Below are 12,309 nucleotides of genomic sequence, written 5' to 3'. Positions count from 1 at the left end.
AGAATACGTAAGAACTGAGGAAGATTCGGCTGGTGTAGGAAAGAATACAGGAGACAGGGGCGCTGCTGGGCTCCCTGTTCCCAGAGTGGTGGCCGTGTGTAGACATGTCCGAACAAAAGTACCTCTCAGCGCCGTAGCGAGAAGGTGAACACTGGACGAGGAGAATGCAGCTGCGTCTCCTCGTCGAAGGCAGTACCAGTAACTAACTGAATTTCGAAAGTTCGTCCCCTTATATAGGCCCTCTCCAGGTCTGGTGCAGTTCATTCAAGTCTGGTCATGTCCATATCCAGTGGCACCTTACCTTAATGCTCGATGGGTCCGTGTACAAAGCAGGTGTTGAAGAAGTGATTTTATATGTAAGTTTTGTACAGAACACTGGAGTGCACAAAATATTTATTTCACTTATACCACTTGAGAGAGGACTGCAAATGGCTACTTAAATGTTAATAAACAACTAGAAATGCATGGAATTCCGAAATGGTTATCATCTGATTCCATTGATTCAATTGACATTTCTACTAATGGTGCAGCTCTATTAAAGAATGTGAGGCAGAAAGTGAATCATGTAGTAGGTGTACGTTGTGTAGCACACTTCTAAGATAATTGTGTTCATTATGTTTTCAGGAGCATTCTACCTATATGCTGGATTTGCCGGGATTGGACTGATTGCCTTGATATTCCTTTTGCCTGAGACAAAAGGAAGATCCCTGGAAGAAATGGAGACAGTATTTTCTGGACCTTGGTGTATGAGTCTGGGTTCTGCAGGCTCAAAAAATGTTCAGTACGTACATATTCGAGGCTTGAACCGGGACTGTCGTGAAGACGAGGCTGATAGTGGTGACAGTGACAGCTAATGCATCACCTTTGCTTTGTTAGACAAAAAGGAAAAAAGTCATTTCCACATGCTCTTCCATTGTATGGCTGGCTAATAACTTTCTTATGCACACTGGCAACATTTAGGGTCCAAATCTGTTACAGGGACGAGCTGTGTTTCAATAGAAAATCTAGCTGTTATAAGAAACTGTTGCAAAAACGCATTTTGAAAGGAAATGTCTATATTATTATTTGTGTGTGCTTAATAAATGTGGTTATGTAAATAGGGATGGCTAATGAATATGAGGACGTCTGAGGAGCTACTAACTAATGGGCTAGCACAAGAATGCTGCTTGTGGACATGTCTAGGTAGTGGACCAAATTATTGTCTTTATTTGTCATTGTGCCATATGTGAATGTCTCGAATGTTGGGATTGAAGTTCACCCCATAAATATTATTATGGATAAGAGTACACACATTTCGATTCGGGCATTTTATTGCACTGTTGTCATATTTCATATTCTAATACACTCTTTTTACTCATTTATCGCTTTTTGTCTTTCATTGCTTATAATTGCTAAAACATACGAAAGTGGATTGTTGAACTTACACATATGACCACTTATTTTCATTGCTTTGTAATGTATTGCTGAAATAAAATATATATGTTTAATGCGATGGAGTTTCAGGATGTCAAGAAAAATTACGAAGTATATGCCGGACTATGTTTTATACATGTTACATGCCGAAAAGTTTGAATTCTGCACTCATTCGGGTATCTTCCTTCCACAGTGCCTCACAGGATGCTTGTAGACATTGTTGTGCGTCATTTCTAACAAAATATTTTACTTGTAATTATTCACAGTGAATTTATTATATGTGAGAGTTTATTTAATGTGAGCTTTAGGAATGAAAGTTAAAGTTTGAGCTTTCAATTCTAGATAAAGTTTCCAGTAGAATTAATGTCAAATTTTGCTTGTTAATGGCAATATAGTTAACCTAACATTTGCCTTATTACAATTTCCTTTCTCATAGGCGATCAAATAAATATGGTTTTGTTGTTTAATAGGAAGAACATCACAATCCTGAAAATTGGTCTTTAACATAATATGCCATTTCACCAATACTTTTAATGTAGGATGTTGGTTGGTATTTACCACTATAAAATGAGCTTGATAAGTAATCTAGTGTTAGTTTATTAAATTATTATAATGCTTATGCTTCTGATTTTAGTTAATCATATGCAATAAGAATAGATGAAAGAGTCATACCTAAATAAAGGTTACAAGATTAGCAAATCCTGTGGTATAAAAATAAAATAAAATATTCGTCTTACTACGAAAAATAATATAAATAGGATATTCCATACATTCTTGCAAATAGACATATTTCAAACTTTCGCCGCATTTTGGTCGAAGCTGTGAATTTCATTTAGTAGATTGTCAACTTCATTATTGCTGTCAAAATTAATTAAAACTTGTGAAGAATTTGTGAACGATTTTATAGTCTAAGAAATCCACAAGTGTTACCAAGTCATGAAGTATACCTTCTAGGGTTGCCACCTGTCCAGCTTTTGGCAAGAGTGTCCTGGAATTTGAAACACTGTCCCATAATCCGGGCTAACACACGTTTTTTCAGCCTATGCCAATTTTAAGAACAGCAAGACCAATATTCATATACATAGAAACTAAAATGTGAGTAAGCATTTAAAGATATCTTGTTAGTGTTCATATTTTTTATGTTAATAATAATAATAATAATAATAATAATAATAATAATAATAATAATAATAATAATGGCTTTATTTAACATGGCAAAGTTAAGGCCGTAGGGCCTTCTCTTACCTGGATTAAAACTTACTTACATAGTTGAACATACAACTGTATCGGATTTAAGTAATTACATACAGATACGATTTACATAATGAAAATCAAAAGAGGCAGTTAAATAAAATTTGTCTAATAAAATAAAAATAAGCACAGTGAAGTACATATTAATGTTGTTAGAATCAAATACGAATCACATAACAAAATCAGAAGCCAATAATTCAATAAAATGTACACAATAAAAATGAAAGTAAACACATTGGAATATATATTGGTTAACTCTATAGGTTTCATTCAGTAATAGTTTCCCGCCCAAGGGCAGGTTCTTCCCTACCAACCCAGCATTCGTCAATCTTCTTTCTCTTCTGCCTTCCTTTTTGTTTCAACATATGAGCCATATATCTTAATGTCGTCTATTATCTGGATATCTTTTTCTGCCCCGAACTTTTCCCATTTACTGTTCCTTCCAATGCATTCTCCAGTAGGCAGTTTCTTTTAGCCAGTGATCAGCTAATTTCTTTTCTTTTCTTGTTGAGATTATGTATTATTCTTTCTTCACCATTCTTTCTTGCACAGCTTCATTTATTTTCTTATTCTGTCTATTTTACACACTCCATTCTTCTCCATATCGACATTTCAAATGCTTTCGATCATTCCTCTTCACTTTATAATGTCCATATTTCTGCCCCATACAATGCCATACAAAGCACTTTACTAGTCTCTTTCTTAGTTCTTTTCCAAAGGTCTGCAGAAAATGCTCCTCTTTCTATTAAAAGCTTCCTTTGCCATTACTATCCTTCTTTTGACTTCCTGGCAGCAGCTCATGTTACTACTGTACTTGCAGTACACCCGAATTTTGTAAGCTGTCCACTTATTCCACTGCCTCATTTCCAATTCGCAAGTTTACCCTCTTTAGTTTTCTTCCGATAACCATGTTTTTCGTCTTGTTTGCATTTATCTTCATCCCATACTGTTCACAGCTGTCATTTAGCTCCAGTAGCATATCCCTTAGTATAATTTCTTCTGCTAATAACGCCAGATCATCACCAAATTTTATGCACTTTATTCTCCTTGCTTCTACTATCACCCCTCCCATTCTCGGAAAACAGTTCTTCATTAAGTCGTCCAAGTAGGTGTTGAACAGGGTAGGTGATAAAAAGGGCATTCTTTAGGCTTAAGTTAATATTGACACTATACTTTAAAATTACTTTCATGTTTAAATTGGAAATTAATTCTGCTATATTGACTTTTTGCTTGTGAGATGATATACAGTGGACTGAATTAAAAAAAGAAACAGTTTGTCTCTTGGTCTTTGTGAATGAGGGGTGTCCAGCTCTGTAGTTCTTGAAACATGGCAACCCTAATACTTTCTAAACTTATTGCACTACATTGTATCTTGCACATTTGCTTTCGTTATAAGGCTATAATTTCAGATCTGTCTCTCACTGAAGTTTTGGTTACATCGATAAAAGTGGCCTAATTTTGTGTACGGTATATTAGAACAAACTCTGCAACAGAGATTATAATTGATTATATATGTATTGTAGAGCTTAAATAATAATTACCGGTACTCTTTACATTATTGTAATAGGTACATGTAAAAATACATACATCATTCCAAGTTCAGTTGATGTAGGGCCTAAGATGATTATTTATTTAAATAACTACAAATTGTTCGGCATATTTCTGTGATAAGTTTATTATTAATTTTCATAAATAAAAGATTTTATAGATAGTCAGTCGAATCTTTTTTATTCTCAATGTCATAGTGTGACCAGATTCAAATCGATAAAAAAGAGGACACAAAGCTTAAAAATTAGGGCATTGTTCGAAAAAAGAAGACAGAAAATATGTACCGGTACTTAGATTTAGGCTCAGGCCTATATTATACTTTAAATTACGTCATTATCTATTTTATTACAAAATAATTACAATACAGATTTAGGTTTGTATCATATTTAAAAGTATGTTAATATTTATTTTATTATGAAATAATTATGAAAAAAACTTAATAATAATGATTTTGCAGTTAGGTACATGTGAAAGTCAAGGAAATTATAATTATTGAAGAGGACAGAAAATTCTATTTAGATTTACATTCGCATTTCGATCTCTTGATTTACTAGCTACCTGTGAGCAACGACCCAGTGAGCTCTATTTTAGTATAGAGCTCACTGCAACGCCCAGGGGGAGCAAAGAGAGTTATTATGATCGTTGGCAAAGAGTATATTCCGTTGATGCAGCTGCCATCTACACGCAAATTACTTGAAAAAAGGTGTCAAATCAGATAATTTCAAAATATCAGGCATACACGTTACGAAAAGGAGGACACTTTTTTATGTTTTAAAAATCCTCCCGGACCCCAGACAAAAGTCTAAAAGGAGGACATGTCCGGATAAAAGAGGACGTCTAGTCACCCTACACTGTTAGAACTCTCCATCATTACTCATCATAATCTCTGAAGATGGAGCCAAGAATATGTTAAAATTGAAATATTTGTAAACTGATATGGATAAATACATTACATTATTACAGTTATAGAGAAGTAATGTGTTTGATTGTCCATTTCTGTTGAACATTTCAAATTTTAAAATCATGATTGTATGTGACAATGATAGGTCAGTTGAACGAAGTCTAGGAGTATCTGTCATGGATGGGTAATTGTTGTCTGTCATTGATCCATCATATCACTGTGAAATACGACTTACACATGTATTTCTTTGTGTTGCTGATGGTGGAGATATGGCGAAACGGTGACAGGGAAAACGGGAGTAACCCGAGAAAATTTGTCCCACTGTCGTTTTTGTCTACCACAATTTCACTTGAATTTTACGAGATTTGGACTTTTTTTTTTTTTTTTAGTATGGGAAACTGATTCTCTAGCCATTCTGTTAATGATGCGTCGTTAAATTATATTTATTATAAAGATTTAAGTTTAGAAGCATTTTCTGCATAATATGTAACATGTAGCTAGTTAGTGGGGTTTAAAAAGGGCATGGCAGCTACTATGGCTATTTGCGCCCTTATCTAAAATCCTTCACAAAACAGAAACACAATACGATAATCAGAATGCTTAAAAGAACTAAAAGCGTTGTCAAGGTTAAAACGAGGTTCACTGTAACATGTATAAAACCAGAGTTTTTTTAAGCAATTTTTATTACTGCACAAATCGGCACCAAAATTCTAAGATACCGTTGGCTGTTACGAGTTAATTTCTTACATCAGTTTTGCATAATTATGCTACAGTTGTTTACATTACTTGTACTTTTCTGTTTATTGTAACTGTGTGTAACTTATATAATGCAAATTTCCATGACTACAAGACTATTGCTTTCACGTGGTATCTGTTGTTGACTTTTAACTTTTATTAGTACCGGTAATGTGTATGACTGCACACTAAAAAAACTCTAATGTGTTAGTTAAATTTATGTTTCGAAAATATAAGTAATCTAAAGTATTTCACCATCTGCCACTTAAATCTCAACTGCCAATATGGGAAGTTCAACAAGGGTTCACTTTTTCTTCATGTGAGAATAAGATAAAATTATATTTGTTTTCCTCAAAGGAAGGCGTGTATTATTTTTGACAAGACAAAGTACATGAACTGCCTGAATTACAGAATAACCTAACATTTATTGCAGTGGGTTTACATTTACACTGAACTGCAGTAAGTTGATGTAGAAGTGCAGACACTCCTGCACAAAGTATTAAACCCCGTATATACTGGGCCATGTTAGCGTTTCTTCTTGAGAGTGGTCCTACTAACTGCTGGCTTTATTTTTCAGAGTTTTTGTCTGTCTCATCTGTCGCATTGCTTTCTGATTGATAACTGCTTAGAAACATCTTTTACCTAGATATAATGGCATTACTAGCATTTCACAACAAATGAAAGCCGTTCTTTAAACAAACTTGCTTACACTGTGCAGTCTCTCCAGACATTACAAAACTTCCTAAGCATGCCTCTTCCAGTCCCATTGGCTAATAGCTCTCATACCGTTATAATGCTCAAGGAGCGAAAAATATATTATTTATATACAAATATAAATGCAACTGAATGATTAAATGTTGAGGTTAAATTCTATTATACATAAAGAACTTGATACAGTGGCTCTCAGATCTTGTTATTATACAGAGATCTTACAGTCATGAATCACTGGGAAAATATCTGAATATTATACGTGTGTCTAGTAAAATTGCCTCTAGCTTCTGCCGCATTGTACAAATTTTTGTCAGTCTGGTTCATTATAAAGTCATTGACTTCAAAATTTGATCACACAATGTTGCTGATAAGTAATGCAACTATGCCTACTTATTTGTATTGCTATATACAGAAGAGCTGCACTAACATTTGACACATATATATTAGTTAACGTACAAAGATGTGACAACTGTTCATGCATCAATCTGTGGATACATTCTAAGAACCCTAAATTTGAAATTAAATTTTCACTGATGAAATTGGAACTAAGTTATCATATAGCTTCATAAGTATCGTTTGTTATTCTTATAACCAACAATGGATTTGACTGATGGAGAGCCTTACAAAAGCATGAGTGATGAAACAAAATGAAGTTTCTGAAACTGGCCATGATGTCACTTGAGGCTAGATGCAATGATCCGTTCACTTACTTCACTAAAGTCCTATTATTTTCGTGATTTTCTGATTCAATTCAAGAATATTTTTAGAAATGTAACGAACTTTTGTACTGATACGCAAACATAGAAAGTTGATAGTGCTCTTATATTTTTTATTGATGTGTGGATTGAATCAGAATTTCATCCCTTATCAGAAATATCTGCATGAAGTCAAGGCTGTGGATTTTCTTTTGTATAAAATTGTGACAATTTACTAACAAACTTTTTTGTATCTAGTTTCCATGCCTGATATTTCCTAATTACTGTGAGTACCATAACAATCACCAACTGTAGTCGATAACTCTTTAGGCTTTAGATTAAAGGCATAATTTCCTGTATTGCTGTTAACAGATCTAACTAATCACATTTGAAAGATTATATGCATTTTTCCTATGTCTGTTGCTTTATATTCGTGTCTAATGAAAACGCTGGTCACCAAATTTGACATGATCTGTCCTTTACTAAAGCAAATAGTTCACAGGAAAGTAAATAAACAGTCTGCCTTTGATCACATGCTCTAGACAATGCCACTCGATCATGTGTTAAAGAGTGTACCGGTACTTATTTCTTAGACAGTGGTTATCTTAGAAGAGAAATAGTTTATTTCACCCACTGTTCTTTTTACTATCTCCTTGGAATAAGTGAACGAATATGGAAATCATGCTGAAATGAATTCTTGTATTTCCTTAATGTCAGTATTATATTCTTCTTTTGTTTATTACAAATAGAGTTAAAAGTGTAAGACTACAGCTTGTCCAAGTCAAGTCTGTGAGTGGGGATATCGGGATGGAATGTAGAGGCAAAACACAGTTGCCACATAGGTCACTTGACGCTCAGATTTCAACGTGTGCACATCGTTTAAAATACACTATGGAGCTCACGCATTTTTTGTCCTTGTCTTGAGATAAAAGCAACAGTTACGCTGTCTCCCAGCCTCCCCCCTCATGCAACTTTCTCTCCTACGTCCACGCTTGCCAATCAGAACGCCAAACCTCACTGTCAAGCAGAAGTAGAAGTACAGTGTACTTCAGAGTGTCTTAAATTGTTACCACTCTATGAACTGAAGTGCAGTAGGAAAACTTTGCTGTCATATGAGACTGTACTGGTCTCCTCTCGTTACCGCCTCTTTTCACTATAGAACTGTCTCCAACTTCCCCTCTCGGCTCGCAGACTTAACTTGGTCGAGCTGTATTTCAAGTTTGAGACGAATTCACCCAAAATACCTTCTATAAAACTGTCATTGCTTCTAGATGCATTAATTTCGAAGGATAACATTAAAATAATTTGAACTTGTATAACAACAGAAATCAATCACTGGTCTCTTCATAAATTCTTAATCTTTTGGAAAGAGATGGCAGAGAAATATGTTGTATGTTTAAGTGGTTGGTAGTTGCTTGATTTCAAATAATCATAGGTCACCACTTGTTAAGAATCATCTAGGCATAATCATAAAACAAAGAACTTGAACTCTTAATGAATATTGTAACCAGTGCAAGAAAACAAGTGCAACATTCACTGCTCAAGCCACTAGTAACATCTTGAATCTAATACATACCGGTATATGATGATTTTCAAACTTCATTTATTTTTCCAATAATGTTATGTTGCGGGTTGCTGCTGCAAGAAGCAAGATTAGAGTATTACAACTGGCAACTGGCTATGGGCCGGACGGTCCCAGGTCCCAGGTTCAATCCTGGGTGATACCAGGATTTTTCACATTGTCAAAACTTCCAGAACAACATGAGTTCATTCAGCCTCCTATGAAATTGAATATCGTGTCTTTTTGGGAGTAAAAGGCTGTCAGAGCATGGTGCCAACCACACCACCTCATTCTAGTGCCAAGATCATGGAAGTGCAGATCCCCTGTCTGCCATGCGCCTCATGGTGTGTAAAGGGTCTTTACCTTTTCATGTATAAAATCTACTTACCATCATTTTGTGGTTATGTTAGTAGAGGATAAAAATAGAACGATATTTGTAGTGTCGACAAATCGTTCATTCTTATAAATCTAATAAAAATTATAACTTTAAATTAAATATATATATATTTACTAAAAATGATTACCTTTATCGGAAGTTTATTTTCATTAACCAGATAGGCATTCATGGATAGCTAAATACTAGTCCAGTTTGTCGCATGATCCCATATTTTGTGTGACTTCATTAACTATTAACAGAGCAAGTACCTGGAGTTTTCAGTTCTGGTTAAGACAGATTGTCCAAAGATCTATGAACTATTGATTAGTATTGGACGTAAGATAGTAAAGATGGAGAGGTTCTCTAATCTTTCTGTGTTGGTAGTAGATTGCATATTTTAACTGCTTTTAAAATATCAGTATTTCATGACGGTTAAATAATCTGAATAAAGTATTATTTATTTGCAGATAAAACAGAGATTCTTATTCCTGAAATAAATTCTTTCCAGTAAATTCGCGGTTAATTAAAGAACTACGTACATAATCCTTAAGATAAAATGTTATTGGTATAGAATACTTGGTTTTCTATATTTATTTTCACCCACAATTAAATCATCAGAATACGTTTCTTTTTGATATCTCTGCCTAAATAAAAGCAATTATGCTCACAGTATTATTTTATTCATGTTTGACATTTTGTTGCTAGTGATTATTACAGCTAGATAATCTTGATACATGCTGCATTTTATTAATGGTTTGTTAATACAGTATTTTAAAAGTATTTCTATTCTGATGTAAGGGACAATCACCATTTCTTGAAAGACTCGCAAGTTATTACATGAAATTCTATCAGCTATCTTGAAAATGTATTTTAAAAATATTAATAAATTTAACGAGTAAGGAAATAACTCAATACTAAGCTGTTTCGGTATTTTGGACTGTAGTTGATTTCATTACACTTTAGTGAACATAGTACTTCAGAAATTGTATGTCTGTCACACATAAAAATTGAAATAAAATCAATCTGTTTTGCCTATATTAAGAAAAATGTTTGTCTAAAACTTACAAAATAAGTTTGATTTTTCATTGTACTCTACTTTTTTAACAGTATAAAAAAGTATTTGTAAATCGCACTGTCCAAAATATTGTTAGTGATTATATTCTGAGACTGTCATTTATTTTATTTTCTTAATCTAGTTAATTAGTGTCTTTCTTTCAGGTGTTAAAATAATTTAAAAAAAGAAAATGCTGTCATATTTCACTGTCGTTAACATATCTGTTAGCATAATCTTAGTTTAAAGTAATTGTGATAACTGATAACCATGACTTATTGCACGTCACAGTTTGTTCTACTAATATATAGTGACTTTATGTTTACTCTGAAAAGTATTAATAGTCTTATGTTGGTCTTCTTAACAATAGACCTGCATGTTCTCTAATCATTTCTAATTAGATGCAATATATATGTTCCCAGTGATAGAGTTATAGAAATACTAAACATTTCCTCTCTTATTATGTTACAGCACTAAATTTATAGGATGACAAGAAGCGAGGACCATTTTAAATCTGGACTTAGTCTCTTTGTCCATAATTAATATATACTCGTGAATGTTTTAGTTTTGCCACATACTATGGCATGGCGAGGACCATTTTAAATCTGGACTTAGTATTTTTGTCTATAACGTATATAAATATAACCTGAACCTTTTAGCTTTGCCACACACTATGGCAGAGTAGGAATCTAATGCTGTGAACCAACACATTCAGGATGCAACTGAGTCAGTAAGTTGTTACTCAGTGTTCTTGCTATTTTTTCCGGAGCTAAAAGCCAAAATATATGATGTAATAAGCTTCAAATCGTTCAGACACAGATACTCTTATATGAATCTGTTATGATGAATATCAGTTAATGTTGAACTCTTGTAGATATTTGATGAATGTACTTGTAATTAACTAATCCGACATCTTTCCAACGACTCTCAACTTGAAATCTGTATAATAAAAGTTTGAATTAGAAAATATTGGACCCCCAGATCCCCAAAATGATAAAAAGGCTTTCATTGTAGTAAGTTCAATATTGCACCTGTTGCACTAAATTCTTGAATATTCAAGTATACCGTAGATTAATTTTAGTTATTCCAGTACCTTTCTCTCCTTCCTTGTTTTCACATACCGACACAATAAACAACCATTTTCTTCATTACTTCGCTTACTGGTACCTAATTAAAAAAAAATCACTACCGGTATTTATACTTGCCCCAAAGTTTACCCCCCATACAAAACAAATTCGGCATAGGCATTTCTGTATTTAAAAAAAAAAGTCAAGTCAATTATTGAAACTTACATGAAGTAAGTGTCTATTTTATAGTTAAGTATTGAATGTAATAGATGAGTATGTAGTTATAGAAATAAACTAAGACAGTGTTCCAAGTGTCGAGGCTTTTGCAGCAATTTTGTAACGTTTTGTTGGGTGATTATAACACATATTTGAGTTTAAATTTACATTTTCCTTATCTTAATTGAATTTTCAATCATCAGGCTAGGTTATTATTTGATCATTCCACTTAAATGTTTCGAGTTGACTAAGACCACTTATTATCTTCAACCGGTACGGTTATCCGAGATATCATGGAATATTCTAAATCAGCGGTCATCAGCACAGTGCACCCTCGGGCTAGCATCTCTTACCTGCGGATAAGAGACTGCACTATCATGCACCCGTGGCTGCTGGCAGGTATGCTCTCTCTCTCTCTCTTGCTCCCTTCTGCACAACGGTGCATATTGCGATACTCTCCTTACCCATTACCCATTTCAGCGAATGCTGACGACCGCTGCTCTAAATGTTTGATTAGTATGGCTTTCCTTCAGGCAAATGCATGAACTTACCTAATTTCTATACGCATATGGAAATTACTCCAGAGTAGGGATTTGTAACATGGGTTTCCAGTGTATTAGGCAGTATGTTGCCCCTGTGTGACGTTCATCAGACCACTTCCAATTTCAGAGATAATGAGGATTTTCATAACATTGGCCAGAACACGTGCAAAACAACGCAGGCATTTGTGGAAGTCAGACCAATATTATACGAAGTATCAAACTTCCGTGATCCTTCTTAAGGT

The 12,309-nt window shown here is 34.1% G+C and overlaps 1 protein-coding gene across 1 annotated transcript in view; it reads left to right on the top strand.

The window, feature by feature from the left end:
- Window positions 1-12,309, top strand: part of LOC138708170 (proton myo-inositol cotransporter-like) — a 397,474-nt gene that overhangs the window by 360,584 nt on the left and 24,581 nt on the right. The window contains exon 11 of the mRNA XM_069838437.1: window positions 625-781. Within this exon, the coding sequence (XP_069694538.1) occupies window positions 625-781 (157 nt within the window). The remainder of the gene's footprint in view (window positions 1-624; window positions 782-12,309) is intronic.

The sequence above is a fragment of the Periplaneta americana genome, chromosome 10 (genome assembly GCF_040183065.1).
Source record: "Periplaneta americana isolate PAMFEO1 chromosome 10, P.americana_PAMFEO1_priV1, whole genome shotgun sequence".
Classification (NCBI taxonomy): domain Eukaryota; kingdom Metazoa; phylum Arthropoda; class Insecta; order Blattodea; family Blattidae; genus Periplaneta; species Periplaneta americana.
Note: the sequence above shows the minus strand (reverse complement) of the source record. Positions and strands in the feature narration are given on the sequence as shown.